Raw genomic sequence first — 13,274 nt, forward strand, 5'->3', positions numbered from 1 at the left:
CATGAAAGGGCCACATGTTTGTGACTGAGTAGTCTTCTCAGCCTGCTCCCAGCTTGTAGAAGCTTGGTGGCTTAAGGCTCTATTCATCGTGTGCTATCTCTTTCAACATAAGCTAAAAATGTGGCTGAAATAATTTTCTTAAAAACTTTATACATCTTCTGTGAATCTTTGGGGGGGGCAGTTAGCCCATTAGACAAAAAAGTCCACATCCACAAATCTCTTTGAGATGGGTCTTTGGGGCATGGAGAAGACTAAAGAATGATGCCCTGGAGTATCCTAGAAGCCCTGCAGCTTGATTGAAAAGATCTGTGAGGCATACCCTTAATATCTTCAGAGGGCCTCTTGCCTGACTGAAGACTCCTCTCTGATCTTTCTCAGTTCTGAAAGGATTTTACTCACATCTTCAGACCGTGCATTCCAGAGAGTGCTCTGGTATCTTTGCTCCAAAGCCATTTTCTGTGGTACTTTTGGGTAAGAGCATGTCTTCCAAACAAGATGTATGGAAGCCCTAATCCCCAGGGTCTGTGAACGCCATCTTTTGAGGAACAGGGTCTCTGCATGTGTAGTCAAGTTAAGAGGAGTTCATACTGGAGTAGGGTGAGACTTAGTCCAGTACAATGGACAGGTTTCCTCAAAGGAAGAAAGGAAGGCAGAGATACACAGACTCAAGAATGCCATGAGGTGACAGAAGCAGAACTTGGAGTGATGAGGAGACAAGCCAAGGGACATAGCTGCCAGGAGCTACCACCATGGTACTTTGTTACAGCAGCCACAAGAAATGAATACAGGGGGCACCTGGGTGGCTCAGTGGGTTAAAGCCTTTGCCTTCAGGTCAGGTCATGATCCCAGGGTCCTGGGATTGAGCCCCACATCGGGCTCTCTCCTCCATGGGGAGCCTGCTTCCTCCTCTCTCTCCTTCTGCCTGCCTCTCTGCCTACTTGTGATATCTCTCTGTCAAATAAATAAATAAAATCTTTAAAAAAATAAAAATAAAAAAAGAAATGAATACAGTTACCGTATGGAGGACTTGGGAATCTTCGAAACCACAGCAAGTCTCAGTTCCTCCATGTTAAGCACTATTTCCCTGAGCTTCCCTCTCTTTTGGCGTTCTAGGGTAAGCCGTCATAAGCAAGCAGGCACTCTCAACACTTCCAGCGGATGGGGTACATTTTCCACTTTCCCTGTAACTGCAGGCCCCAGTGTTGCTAAAGTTCTGGCCCTCCAGAGCAAGAATCTTCCTCCAGTTTCCAGTAACATTTATTCACATCCGTGCGAGTCCTCACCCACAGCTTTATCAAAGCCCAGAAGGCTTCTATGAACAATTTCTTCAAGGCAGTTCAGGCTTCTACTAAAATTCTTCTCAAAGCTCACCGCCTGGTTCCAAAGCCACGCCCACATTTTGAGCTTTTGTTACATCATCCCCTACCTTGGGGCGCCCAAATCTGTGTTACGTATCCACTGCTGTTAACATGTTGCCCCCAGATTTCAGAGATTAAAGCAAACACTCATTTTTCACACGGTTTCTGACAGTCAGGAATGAGGAAGCTGCTTAGCAGGGCTTGGGATAGTATGCTTAGATCATGAAGCTTCCTCTTTAGAGAAGGAGACATTACTCTATTTGGAGCTGGTGAATAAAGACTGAACCTAGCCTTATGTTTTCCCCTTTACTGGTAAACTATTATTTTCTGTCTGGCTGCTTATATGATACTCTCTTTATGCTAGGTTTTCAGGCTATATCTAAGTATGGATATTTTTTTCTAAGATTTTATTTATTTATTTATTTATTTGTCAGAGAGAGAGAGAGAGAGAACACAAGCAGGCAGAGCGGCAGGCAGAGGCAGAGAGAGAAGCAGGCTCCCCACTGAGCAAGGAGCCCGAGGCGGGACTTGATCCCAGGATCCTGGGATCATGACCTGAGCCGAAGGCAGCGGCTTAACCAACTGAGCCACTCAGGCGCCCTTCTATCAATATTTTTAAATTTTTATTTATTTATTTTTCCTTCTATCAATATTTTGATTTGTTTTTTACACTAAGGAAAATATTTTTCTCTTATATCTGTGATTATTATTTCTGCTCCTCTTGTTCCAGCATTTTCAGGAATATTTGTTATACATAGGTTGGGTTTCTACTATTTTCACTCTGTGTCTATCATCATCTCTTGCCATCTCATCTTTATCCTTTTCTTCCACAGTCTTGGAAAGCTAAGTCATAGACTACGTTCTATCCATTGTTAACGCTGTTCACTAATGCATTTTTGCCTGTGAGTGTATCTTTCTCTTATTTTGACTGGCTCCATGTTTGACCAGGGCAGGTAGCTCAGAGTCACTAAACCTATGCAGATGGGCCCCCGGTGTCTGGCAGGGCCTCACCTTGTACCTATACCTGGAGGGTGGACTGATTGGTACAAAACCTGGCCCAGCCCCCAGGTTCTCATCAGTCTGACTCTCTCCCACCAGCAGTGGGTCTTGACCACTTTCTACTCCCAGGGCTCTTCTGCCTCCAGAGCATTTCCTAAGAGAATACCCATTCTCATGCGCTATTCATCCTCTTCCCTTCTACTTGCTCTGTGGTTGTACTAGGAGGTGTGATCTTAGAATCAGTAGAAAAGAGATGAGTTGAAAGGTGAGAGTTGCATGGGGCCTGATTCTGGCCCTCTCGGAAACTAATTTCCATTCAGAAGAGGGGAAGTGGTCTGTTCTTAGGTTACAGTAGTCCTGGACCCCTGAGCCTGGGCAGAAATCAGGATAAGTAAAACATCTCAGAGTTGTTTTGTCTATTCATGCTGGCATTAGAAGATGAAACATTGCTGGGGTGGGGAATGTTTCCCCAGACCAGCCCCACTGGCACTTGGCAAACTTCCCTCTAGATTTCTATCAATGCTAATATAAGGTTTTATGTTTTTGCAGGGTGTCATGGGTGTTTTGCTTTCTTTCTTTCTTTCTTTTTTTTTTTTTTTAAAGATTTTATTTATTTGAGAGAGAGAGAGACAGAGTGAGAGAGCATGAGAGGGGAGGTCAGAGGGAGAAGCAGACTCCCCATGGAGCTGGGAGCCAGATGTGGGACTCAATCCCAGGACTCCAGAATCACGACCTGAGCCGAAGGCAGTTGCTTAACCAACTGAGCCAACCAGGTGCCCCATGTCACGGGTGTTTTAATAGGAAAGAGAGTGTATCTCAGGCTAATCCAATGGTAATTTTTTTGTATATGCCTTATGTACCTTTTTCCCCCAGAGAACAATGTATTCATTATACATATAGACAATGATTTTTCAATTCCATTAAGGGCTAAAATTACTCCACTCTTCAACTCCCACAGCAGCCCAATGGTGGCTTGCGGGCAGAATTCTAAAAGACAACACAAAGGGTTCAACAGTAGCATCGGGGCCTGAAGAACAAGCAGGATTGTCATGTCATTAAAAATGCCCTGTAAGAACTCTAGCCATTTCCAGAAGCTTGTAATTACCCTGACTCATCCTCTACCACATTTAGCAGATCGTTTTCCAGCAAGAATATGCCTTAGACACGTGTCCAAAAGAAAAAACACAACGTATCTTTACCTTATAATAAATTCTGGCCACCAAACTCCGCTGAAGAACTCTTTCACGAAAATTCACCGCTTTTAATAGAAAGGCGAGATTATCGACTGTGTCCATGTTAAATGCCAGGAAGCTGAAGGAGAAACACAGTGACCATTATTATTATTTTGTCCTCACCAAAGGATGCCATGTGAAAAAAACAGACACAGTCTGTTCTGTCAAAAAGAATTTTCTTCCAGTAGAAGAGCAATATAAGTACAATTCAGCCCCTCACATCTCTCACTCACTATATTCATGCTTCTTTCAGGATTTTTCTGATGAATGCTTGGCTTGAGTTGATCCTATGTGGTTGTCCTTGTGGTATAAAGACAATTTGGTTTCCTATTTTTTTTTCACTTCCTCTTGTATTATAGGTAGTTAATCAATATTTTATATAGTCTTTCTTCATTAAGAGCTATATAATTTCCATCCTTTGGGTTTATGATAATCTTCTCAACCATTATTCGGGGTGGTTGGTATAACAACCATTGTTATAATAATGATTACAAATGAACATTGGTAGCCAAATACATCCATCACAAAGTATTTGTCAATGAATAATATTTCTTAAATATATAATGTATCAGGACCTGTACTTATTACTGCTGCGTAATATTCAACAATCTCAGACATTCTATGATACAGATACCATAATTATTTCAATGTATGGTTTGGGAAACTGGGGCTCAGCAAGTTTCAGCAACCCATTCAAGGTCACATGGGCAGAACACGCTCAGGCTTGGGTTTTGTCTTAGGGGATACCTGTATTTAAGGGAAAAGGAGCTCCAGAGGGCAGTGAGAGGGCTATGGGCAAGTGCAGTGTACCATGTTCTACAGAGATAATGACTTTCTTCAGCAGGTAGTAATTTCCATCTTTCCCATCTGGCAATAAGGAAACTGAGCCACAGGGGAGTTAGAGACTTAGGCACAAAGAGACTTAAAACACCTAAGTCTCCCTTAAAACCCTATGGACTTTTCAATATGTGGCTCTGCCTTTTGTGCTAATTTTGCACCCCTCCAACCCCTCCCACCCTGCCTCATGAAACTCCATTTAGATAGATAGCAAAGGGGTTAATTCACACTTAGAGTTTCCCATAGCCTAGCCACCTCTTTGCCCTCCCCTCACCCCAAATCCTTGGGAAGTAAGTTATCATAAGACCCAAATAACTTAGATGCTCGTTAATTAAAATTAAACCTGCAGGTAGCAGTTGTTGCTCACTCAGAAGCCACAAGAGAAAAATTAAGAAGCAATTGACACCATGCTTTTGAGAATGCCTAGCAATCAATTTGTAATTGCCCTCCATGTTGACAGGAGGGTGGGAGGTCATTTATATGCTAAGTACCAGGAAATTTAAATTATATCCGTATTTATTCTGAATCTGGTCTATAGAAGGTTGAGCCTCTTTCCTAGTTTCTTTAACAAAAAAATGTAAAGAACTGTCACATTTTATTGAAAAGTATGTTTCAGTCATTCCCTAGACTGTTACTAGGAAGTCTGGAGACTATAAATTTTGTTCTTAGAAACTATCTTTTTTGGAATGTTTACCAATCAGAATGTCCATCTGAGGTTGTGAACTTCATGTGCTACACGAAGTGGATCTCATCCACCCACCCTATCATGAGTTACATGCCAAGCATGGCCACATCATGTAGCTTTAGGAACTCACCTAGCATAAAAGGCTGTGCAGATTCTCTTAAAAATAGGAATATTGCTAAAGGCAATCTCCTTTTATTTTATAAGAAGGTCAAAATGACTCTAAATTTAAATTAAATTCAAATGCACACCATTAGTCATCAAAGAAATGCAAAAGAAAACCACAGAGAAGCATCATTATATACCCACTAAGATGATTAAAATTAAATATACTGACATCATCAAATGTTGACAAAGATACAGAGCAACCAGAACTCTCATATTTATTGATGAGGTGTAGAATGGCAAAACCACTTTGGAAAATTTTCCCATAGTTTCTCATAAAACTAAATAAACACATACCCTACGACCCAACAATTCTACTCCAACAATTCACCTAAGAGAAAAAAAACATATATTCACAAAAAGTCTTATATATAAATATTCACAGTAGATCAACTGGGAAGACTAAAAGCATTGAAAACATTGCAGGTGTCTATCCATCAATAAAAAAATGGAAAGCAAATCCTAGTAGGTCCATAAAATAGAATACTACTCAGCAATAAAAAGGAACAAGCTAATATATATGACAACGTGAATGAATCTCAGCAAGCATTATGCCATGTTAATAAGCCAGCTACAAAACAGTGCATAATTTATGGTTCCACTTATACGAAATTCTGAAACAGGAAAAACTAATCTGTGGTAGAAAAGTTTCAGATTATCAGTGAATGCATCTGGGGTGGTGGTCACAGAAACTGACTGAAAAGGGACATAAGAGAACTTTCTGGATGCTGATGACTTATAACTTAACAAGAGTTTGGGTTATACAGGTGCACACACTTGTTAAAATTCAGTGAATGCACATTGAAGGGCTGTGCATTTCATTGCACAAATTCTACATAAGAAGAAAAAAATACAACCAAATTTCAAACTCTAGTTAATGATGTTCATGCTGAATTATTTAGAAGTACGCTGATATTTGTTGTTTACTTTGAAATGCATCAGAGAAAAAAAGATGAATTGCTGGGTGGGTTGAGGAATTGATGAATGGATAGGTATGTGATGTAACAAGCACAATAACAGGTTAAAGAGTAAAATCTAGATGGTGGGTGTATAAATGTTCACTAAAATTCTTTTAATTTTGCTCCACACTTGAAAATGTTTATAATATAGTATGGCAAAACATTCAAGTATAATACAGAATCTTCACTTCCCTCAACTCCAAGTCTCCTAAGGATCAGTGGGCTGATGAGAGCAGCCAGAGCTCCAGTGGCAGCCCTGTGGTTGAGGGGGAGAACATCACTCATCAGGACAAGAAAGGACAAGAGAGGACAAGATGGAGCTGTTTGCAGAATTAGGTACAGCCCTGCTCAGAACCAAGCCCTGCCTCCCTCCCCTAGTCTCATGAAGACTTCTCAGTACCATCACCAATTCCTCCCATAGTCCACGTGAAGGGTTAGCTTCTGGGTGTCCACACAAAGTAACGGCCAACTTGGAGGCATTTCAGAGCCCCAGGAAGTTCTCAGCCCATCTTTCTTCATGCCCCCCGCTCATGGGTCCTTCTCTCATGAGTGGTCAGAATGACTGCCATCTGAGTGCTCCACTAGACTATAAACTCCACAGGGGCTGAGAACCCACAGTCACTGCCATGTCACCAATGCCTAGAGAAGTGCCCCATACACTGAAAACATGTTGGATGAAACGGCTTTTCTCAATATACATAAAAATCAGAGCAAGGTTTTGGGACTTAAGTAGAGGAACACAGACAGACTGAATCAGTAAAACCTGGATGTTGGGGGAGAGAGATGTGTACTGTTTCGGAGGTTAATATCCGAGACAAAAATAAATGGACTGGAACTTTCCAAATATTTACAATTGGAATACTGCCTTTGGCACATCTCAAGTCTATCCCGGAAAATTTGCTAGTAATATAGATTTGCATATGGGTGAGGGTCTGTTTTGCTTTCAGAATGATGGAAGCGAGCCCTGCTCTGCTATCTGGAAAAGAAATGAAAGGACAGATGATTTGCTGCCAGTTTGGGAACAAGTTTCCTGAATGGATGGAACTGATTCTGACGGGAACTGTACTGTTCTTTCTACTCCTTATATGTTGGAAAATTTTCAAGCTAATAAATTGGGGAGAAAGCTAATAGTACTACACAATGCTCATTCAGGGCTAGACATATTAAAAAGATGTACTGACTTTGTAGAGTGTGTGAGGATAAATTGAGACATTACAACTAATAGAGACTTAAGTGAAACAGTCCTAGAATATGGGAGCTGATGTTTTCAAGCTTTAAGATAGACTACAGTTTGGGGAACCAGAAGGGATCAGTCAGTCAAGAATCTGACTCTTGATTTTGGCTCAGGCAGTGGTCTCAGGGTTGTGAGATCAAGACCTGTGTCCAGCTCCATGCTGGGCATGGAGCCTGCTTAAGATTCTTGCTCTCCCTCTGTCTTTGCCCTTCTCCTGCCTCTAAAAAAAAAAACAGACTACAGTTTAAATAAACAGGAACCTGGGCAGTAGTAAGAAAAAAGAAGAAAAAAAAGAGAAAAAGGACAGACTACAGATTTCCTAATTTCACTTTATGCCAACAGATATGAAAAGTCCCACACACTACTATTTATTGTGTTTCCCATGTTTTTAATTAAGATTGTAAGATGATATTTCCTAATAAATTTCCTTTCCTTGGAAATTAGTTCCACACATTTTGGTTACAGAGACCAATAATCTGTCTCCAAATAAAATAGCAATTTAAAAAACACACAAAAATTTAAAAGCCACAATAAATTCCTTACAACTGGAATAAAGGAAGCAACATATTTATGAGCCCAAATCAATGAAGTAGAAAACTAAGGTACCATAGAGGGGATCAACAAAGAGGAAAGCTGGTTGTTGAAAAAAACAAACTAAAAAACAGATAAACTTCCTATAAGATTAAGCAATAATAAGGAAGACAGAAACTCAAGAAATCAATTTAGGCATGACAAATGGAACATAACTATAGATCTAGCAGAGGTTTAAAAGATAATCAGAGAACAGTATGAAAAACCTTATGCCAATAAATTCAAATCGAAATAATCAGTTCCCAGAAAATATTATTTATGAAAGCCAACATAAGAAGAGAAAGCCTAAATGGTCTTAAAACAATTAAACCACAGTTGACTCCTGAACAGCATGGTGCGGGGGCGGGGGGGGGAGTGCTGACTCCCGTTCAATCAAAAATCTTCATTTAACATTTGACTTCCCTACAACTCAACTACAAATAGCTTATTGTTGATTGGAAGCTTTGCCAATAACACACATAGCCAACACATATTTTGTATGTTGTATGTATCATATACTGTATTCTTAGAGGAGCATAAACTAGAGAAAAGATCATGTTATTAAGAAAATCATAAGGGAGAGAAAATACATTTACAGTATTGTCCTGTGTTTATCATTTACAGTATTTGTCCTGTGCTGTTTAAACCTGTGTTGTGCAAGTGAATCAGTAGTTTAAATATTCTCCCAGGCCAAGATAATTTTCAGATAACTTACCAAATTCTCCCACAAAATAAGAAACTACTCCCAAAATAGCTTTATGAAACTAGTAAAACTTCATATAAATTCAAATCAGGGAACTACAAGAAAGGAAAACAGTAGACCAATAAGTAAACAAAAATGCTAAAACAACACTAGCAAGCCAAACTCAGGAAAATATAAAAATGACAATGCAGCAAAGCAAAATTGAAGCTTTTCAAGCAGGAAAGAGTAGTTTAACGTTAAAAGATTTATGAGGGTTATTTATCACATGAACAAGCTAAACAAGACACAGAACATTTCAATAGAAGCAAAAAATCATTTGCAGTAGAATTCATCACCTAGTAATGACAAAATATGTTTAAAATAACAATAAGTGGAGCTTCTTTAGGAAGTAAAGTGGGTCTATCAAAACCTTTGCAAACATCCTTCTTTCTTCCTTTCTTTTTTGGCAAACATCATTCTTAATAGTGAAATGTTGAGCTAATTCTTTTTAAAACCAGGACTAAGACAAAAAAATACCTTCTATATGAAAAAGAATAAAAGGGAATAGCAAGTGGAAAGAAAGAAAAAGTCATTATTTGCAGATGGTATGATTGTCTATAGAAAAAACACACTCAAAGAATCTATAGATACAGAAGGAGTTATTTTTTGTCGTCAGGTTTATATATACAAGTCAACTATTTTTATAATAAATGGGCACAAAAGAAACATAATTTTTTGAAAGTATTCCTTTTACAATAATAAAATCATAAAGTACCTAAAAATTAATCTATCAAAGGATATACTATGTATGGAGAAAATTATAGATTTCTAGAAAACACTTAGAAGATTAAAATCTTTGAGAACAAGAATCAGTTTTATATGTATATATGTCAATTTTTCTGCAAATCTATAGATTTAATACTTTGAAAGAAAATTACAGCAGATTTTTAAAAATTGTGGTAAAATATACATAACATAAAATTTTTAACCGTTTTAAAAGGGTGCATTTCAATGACATTAAGTATATTCAAACTGCTGTACAACCCTCACCACCATTCATCTCCAGAACTTCTTCATCTTCCCAAACTGAAATGCTGTCCCCACTAAATAATAACACCCCATTCTCTCCTCCTCCAAGCCCCTGGTAACCATGTTCTACTTCCTGTCTTTATGAATCTGACTACCCTATATATCTCATAAAACCACAGTCAAAGAATAGTTTCCTTTTGTGTCTGCAGGGCTTCTTTTTGAAAAATTTAACAAACAGATTCCAAAACTTATATGGAAGTACAAAAGACCCAGAAAAGCCAACACAACTCTGAATTATATTTTAGATATAATAATATAATATATAAATCTAGTGTAATTGCAAGAGTGTATTGTTGGACTAGGATACACAAATAGGCTAGGAACAAAGAAGTCCCGAAATGGGAATTTACAGTAGTGCCAGAGAGGGCCCCGCATCACTAGTAAAGGACAGTCGATTCAGTAAATGGGGCTGGGACAACTGACAATCCCTAGAGGAGAAAAAAAATGAAATTAGATCCCTTCCTCACACTACAGACAGAAATTTCTACTGGATTCAAGAATTAAATATGAAAGGGGAAACTCTCAAACTTTAAAAAACATATACTTCAAGATCTGAAAGTAGACAAGATTCAGTAAGTGTGTAGAATAAAAGATTGATAAATCCCACAGCAATTTAAGAATTTATGTTAAAAGGCACCATAAAGAAAATATAAGACAAAGCACAGACTTGTAGAAGGTAGGCGTAATGTCTGTAACAATAAAGGATTAAAAAGACCCTAAAAATCAGTAAGAATAAAAGAAAAAGAAAAAGAAAATTTGGCACAACACGTGGACAGGCATTTCAAATGAGAAGAAATATAAGTGGCAAATAAACTTGTGAAAGCATGCTCAACTTGAAGAGCAATAAGGAAAACACAATTTAAAGTCACAGAGAGAGATCTTTATATATACGTTTAGGCATATATAGTATCGACAAAATGAAAACAGATAAAACCATGTGTTGGTGAGGATACGGTTCCACAGGACACGTGCTGCTGGTGAAGGTATAAATTTGTACAGTGACTATCTAGTACAGTTGAACATTGCGATACTCCCCACACAGCAATCTCACTTCTAGGTAATAATATACAACAGCAACACACTGCAAATCACCAATGGGTCCTAAAATCAGTTAAAAGGATTGAGATCAGTATTTTTTAAAAAAACAATTGAAAACTACCAGAGACCAGGATGACGAATAGGCTAAGCATTGTTTCATGAAATGTTTGCTTCAGTGGTGTCTGTTGGGTGAGTGTGTGATGGCGGGATGGGGGGGGGGCTCTATGGATGTGTGGGCGTCAGTGGTTGATGTAAAATTTATTTCTTATTCTGAGTCACTGCAACTAAATTTGAAGGCCCTGTAGAAACTTAGACATATTCCCCAGAGAACATACAGGATTTTTCATAAGAGCTTTTTACCAAATATCAAAAACACAATCCAAGTGTCCACTGAAATCGGAGATTAGAATGGATAAGTAAATTGGGGTATATACACACGATGAAATATGATAAACAAAGAGAACAGTTCTTCATCTACCCATATCACAACTTAGATGAATCTTAGAAACAAAGTAGAGTGAAAACAGGAAGCTACAGAATACCACATACATTACTCCTTATTTATTAAGCCTAAAGAAAATTCTAAAAAATTAATACAAACAAGCAAAACATGGATCCTGAAGCCAAATTACCTGGGATTAAATCCTAGTTCTGTCGCTTATTAGCACATACCCCCAGGCAAAATTCTTAACTTTTATGCCTCAGTTTTCTCATCTATAAAATGAAAATAATAACCAACTTCATGGAGTTTGGGGGATTAAAACCTCTGATGTGTTTGGAATAGTGAACACACAATAAAGAAGGAACAGGAGTAGAATAAGAACAGAATCAGCAATGTTCTGGTTCTCCAGCTGGGGAGTGGGAGCACGATGCTACCTAGTTGTGGACTGTTTGCATAAACGGAATATTTAAAATTTCAACAAGAGTGAGCTGTGCTGTGACAAGGCTCCCTGCGCCCAGACCCAGTAATAAGAAACCGAGGGCCAAGGGTGTTCCCGGCCTAAACAGTTACGTACCTGGTTCTCAGCTTGTCCCTCCCAGACTCCGCCCAGTTTCGGAGGCAGCTGACCAGTGGCTTCTCTTTATGCTGTTTGCTGTACTGAGCCAGCAGTGCCCGCACCACAACCTGGCCAGACAGTTGATGATTTGTCAGTCATTTGTCAAGAATGTAAAAAAAAAAAAAAAAAAAAAAAGCTAGAGTGTCTTGAAATACTGCAGCCAGTTAAGGGCTAGTTGCTTCTAGCAAACGCCTTGGAAAGCATCAAATAGAAACCCCATCCTCCCAGAGGTCTCTGTTTGCCATGGCAAAGGGGTGGTGCTTACCCTACCACTGTCAATCCCTCCCCCACGGCTCACTTGACTGACTAGCTAACTACTTACCACTCTCTCTCCCACCTGAGATGTCAGCCTCTAAGGCCAGTCTTGGAACCCAGTATTTTAGCTGACACTTCAGATAAAACCTACTTGTCGTCCCTGATCCAGATAGATGGATGGTCTGTTTTCTTTTTTGCCTCTAATATTCTATGGTTGATTAGGCCTTTGGGGAACAGAATTAAAATGTATACATAAAACAAGCTCCATCAATCTTCTCCCCCGGCAGCTTTAAAGTTATAATTTGCCCTAAATTACTGCATGTTTTCCGGTTCTGCTTAAAAAAGGTGTCCATGCCTAGCCTGCTACAGACAGAGGCCCAGGGGATAGTTGGCAGCAAGTACTAGATATGTCAGTGAGACGACCTTGGACCAAACATCCCGCCAAGCCTCTAGCTGACCGCCATGGCACAAGTGGGCCCGCTAGGCCGGCAGAGGAATGACCCCCTGTGAGCCCAGCCCAAACCCTCGACTCGCACAACCATGACCTGACAACTGGGTGTTGTTTTACATTAGTCCATTTCAGGGTGGTTCGTTACATAGTAACAAACAGCTGATTCAATCACATACAAAACTAACTTTAGAATATTTCCTTCTTTGTTTCAGATACATTGATGTTTTTATAAAGATGACGTTAAATGATATATATACTTTCAATCAACAGTATATCTTAAATGACATTTTGGTTCACATTGCTGTCTCTGATTCTAGTTATCTGGTTAATAGCTGTGTAATATTTTTGTTTGGAACCATCATAGCTAATAGACATTCCCATTCACTTAGATATCTGGCTTGTTTTCAATTTTATACTGTCATTAATTGTTTTGATATCAATATATTAGACAAAGAGCATTCATTGTCCCCCACCCCCCTTTTTTTCTGGTTATTACCAGAGAATAAATCTCATGAATCCAAGTGATGCAAAAATCTTTATAAAGGGTCACCCTGCCTATGAGAGGGATGCTAGAAACTTATCAAGGCATATTTGCTTAGGGGAGCTTTGCTGGCAGTGCTGGGCAGAGCCAGTTATGCAATTCAGTCTTGACCCGCAGAAGACTA

General features: G+C 39.1%; 1 protein-coding gene across 7 annotated transcripts in view; it reads right to left on the bottom strand.

The window, feature by feature from the left end:
- The window catches only part of ACOXL (acyl-CoA oxidase like), a 349,357-nt gene that overhangs the window by 94,616 nt on the left and 241,467 nt on the right, over positions 1 to 13,274 (bottom strand). For all 7 annotated transcript variants that reach the window (XM_044261633.1, XM_044261636.1, XM_044261634.1 and 4 more), the window contains 2 exons: positions 11,862 to 11,971; positions 3,557 to 3,668 (listed from right to left, as the gene is read on the bottom strand). In XM_044261633.1, the coding sequence (XP_044117568.1) occupies positions 3,557 to 3,668; positions 11,862 to 11,971 (222 nt within the window). The remainder of the gene's footprint in view (positions 1 to 3,556; positions 3,669 to 11,861; positions 11,972 to 13,274) is intronic.

The sequence above is a fragment of the Neovison vison genome, chromosome 8, assembly GCF_020171115.1.
Source record: "Neovison vison isolate M4711 chromosome 8, ASM_NN_V1, whole genome shotgun sequence".
Lineage (NCBI taxonomy): Eukaryota > Metazoa > Chordata > Mammalia > Carnivora > Mustelidae > Neogale > Neogale vison.